This window comes from Oncorhynchus mykiss, chromosome 26, assembly GCF_057628025.1.
Source record: "Oncorhynchus mykiss isolate SJ-2025 chromosome 26, ASM5762802v1, whole genome shotgun sequence".
NCBI classification, from domain to species: Eukaryota; Metazoa; Chordata; class Actinopteri; order Salmoniformes; family Salmonidae; genus Oncorhynchus; species Oncorhynchus mykiss.
This window is the reverse complement of record NC_143047.1, coordinates 46660001-46662500: the sequence shown is the minus strand read 5'-3', so window position 1 is coordinate 46662500 and position 2500 is coordinate 46660001. Positions and strand designations below refer to the sequence as shown.

Here is a 2500-nt window from a genome sequence, read left to right as displayed (position 1 = left end):
CTCTCTCCCTCCAGAGAAGCGCCTGTCTCGGGGCATCTCCCATGCCAGCTCTGCCATCGTGTCGTTGGCACGGTTCCACGTGGCCAGTGAGTGTATCAGTGAGCAGTTCCCTCTGGAGATGCCCATCTACACCTTCCAGCTGCCTGACCTCAGCGTCTACAGTGAAGACTTCAGGACCTTTATAGAGAAGGACCTCATCGAACAGTCTACCATGATGGCCCTGGAACAGGCTGGTGAGAGGGACAGACACACACACACACACACACACACACACACACACACACACACACACACACACACACACACACACACACACACTGGGGAAATGAGAGAGAGAGGCATACATTCAGTTGATATAGGTGGACACATCAAGAAATCACCAATTCCCCCATTCCTGAAGCTACGCCTGGGAGGATGTAGCGTTTGATTACAAGCTGTCTGGCCCGTCGGAGAGAGGACGTTTCTAGTGATTACAAGCTGTCTGGCCCATCAGAGAGAGGACATTTCACTGCTTCTAGTGATTACAAGCTGTCTGGCCCGTCAGATAGAGGACGTTTCACTGCTTCTAGTGATTACAAGCTGTCTGGCCCGTCAGAGAGAGGACGTTTCACTGCTTCTAGTGATTACAAGCTGTCTGGCCCGTCGGAGAGAGGACGCTTCTAGTGATTACAAGCTGTCTGGCGCGTCAGAGAGAGGACGTTTCACTGCTTCTAGTGATTACAAGCTGTCTGGCCCGTCAGAGAGAGGACGTTTCACTGCTTCTAGTGATTACAAGCTGTCTGGCCCGTCAGAGAGAGGACGTTTCACTGCTTCTAGTGATTACATGCTGTCTGGCCCGTCAGAGAGAGGACGCTTCTAGTGATTACAAGCTGTCTGGCCCGTCAGAGAGAGGACGTTTCACTGCTTCTAGTGATTACAAACTGTCTGGCCCGTCGGAGAGAGGACGTTTCTAGTGATTACAAGCTGTCTGGCCCGTCAGAGAGAGGAAGCTTCACTGCTTCTAGTGATTACAAGCTGTCTGGCCTGTCGGAGAGAGGACTTTCACTGCTTCTAGTGATTACAAGCTGTCTGGCCCGTCAGAGAGAGGAAGCTTCACTGCTTCTAGTGATTACAAGCTGTCTGGCCTGTCGGAGAGAGGACGTTTCACTGCTTCTAGTGATTACAAGCTGTCTGGCCTGTCGGAGAGAGGACGTTTCACTGCTTCTAGTGATTACAAGCTGTCTGGCCCGTCGGAAAGAGGACGTTTCTAGTGATTACAAGCTGTCTGGCCCGTCAGAGAGAGGACGTTTCACTGCTTCTAGTGATTACAAGCTGTCTGGCCCGTCAGAGAGAGGACGTTTCACTGCTTCTAGTGATTACAAGCTGTCTGGCCCGTCAGAGAGAGGACGTTTCACTGCTTCTAGTGATTACAAGCTGTCTGGCCCGTCAGAGAGAGGACGTTTCACTGCTTCTAGTGATTACAAGCGGTCTGGCCCGTCGGAGAGAGGACGCTTCTAGTGATTACAAGCTGTCTGGCCCGTCAGAGAGAGGACGTTTCACTGCTTCTAGTGATTACAAGCTGTCTGGCCCGTCAGAGAGAGGACGTTTCACTGCTTCTAGTGATTACAAGCTGTCTGGCCCGTCGGAGAGAGGACGTTTCTAGTGATTACAAGCTGTCTGGCCCGTCAGAGAGAGGATGTTTCACTGCTTCTAGTGATTACAAGCTGTCTGGCCCGTCAGAGAGAGGACGTTTCACTGCTTCTAGTGATTACAAGCGGTCTGGCCCGTCGGAGATAGGACGCTTCTAGTGATTACAAGCTGTCTGGCCTGTCAGAGAGAGGACGTTTCACTGCTTCTTGTGATTACAAGCTGTCTGGCCCGTCAGAGAGAGGACGCTTCTAGTGATTACAAGCTGTCTGGCCCGTCAGAGAGAGGACGCTTCTAGTGATTACAAGCTGTCTGGCCCTTCAGAGAGAGGACCTTTCACTGCTTCTAGTGATTACAAGCTGTCTGGCCTGTCAGAGAGAGGACGTTTCACTGCTTCTAGTGATTACAAGCTGTCTGGCCCGTCAGAGAGAGGACGTTTCACTGCTTCTAGTGATTACAAGCTGTCTGACCCGTCAGAGAGAGGACGCTTCTAGTGATTACAAGCTGTCTGGCCCGTCGGAGAGAGGACGTTTCACTGCTTCTAGACTTAGTTTAATGAGACAGCTGGAGGAAGTGTAGATCAGACAACAACATCTGTCTGGTTTCAGATTACTGCTAGTCTGTAGATCAGACAACAACATCTGTTTGGTTACAGATTACTGCTAATCTGTAGATCAGACAACAACATTTGTTTGGTTACAGATTACTGATAGTCTGAAGATAAAACAACATCATCTGTCTGTTTGGTTAGAGATTACTGATAGTCTGAAGATAAAACAACATCATCTGTCTGTTTGGTTACAGATTACTGATAGTCTGAAGATAAAACAACATCATCTGTCTGTTTGGTTACAGATTACTGATAGTCTGTAGA

The 2500-nt window shown here is 49.6% G+C and overlaps 1 protein-coding gene across 2 annotated transcripts in view; it reads left to right on the top strand.

The window, feature by feature from the left end:
* The window catches only part of otud7a (OTU deubiquitinase 7A), a 127546-nt gene that overhangs the window by 70232 nt on the left and 54814 nt on the right, over positions 1–2500 (top strand). For both annotated transcript variants that reach the window (XM_090223318.1, XM_090223320.1), the window contains one exon: positions 15–233. In XM_090223318.1, the coding sequence (XP_090079444.1) occupies positions 15–233 (219 nt within the window). The remainder of the gene's footprint in view (positions 1–14; positions 234–2500) is intronic.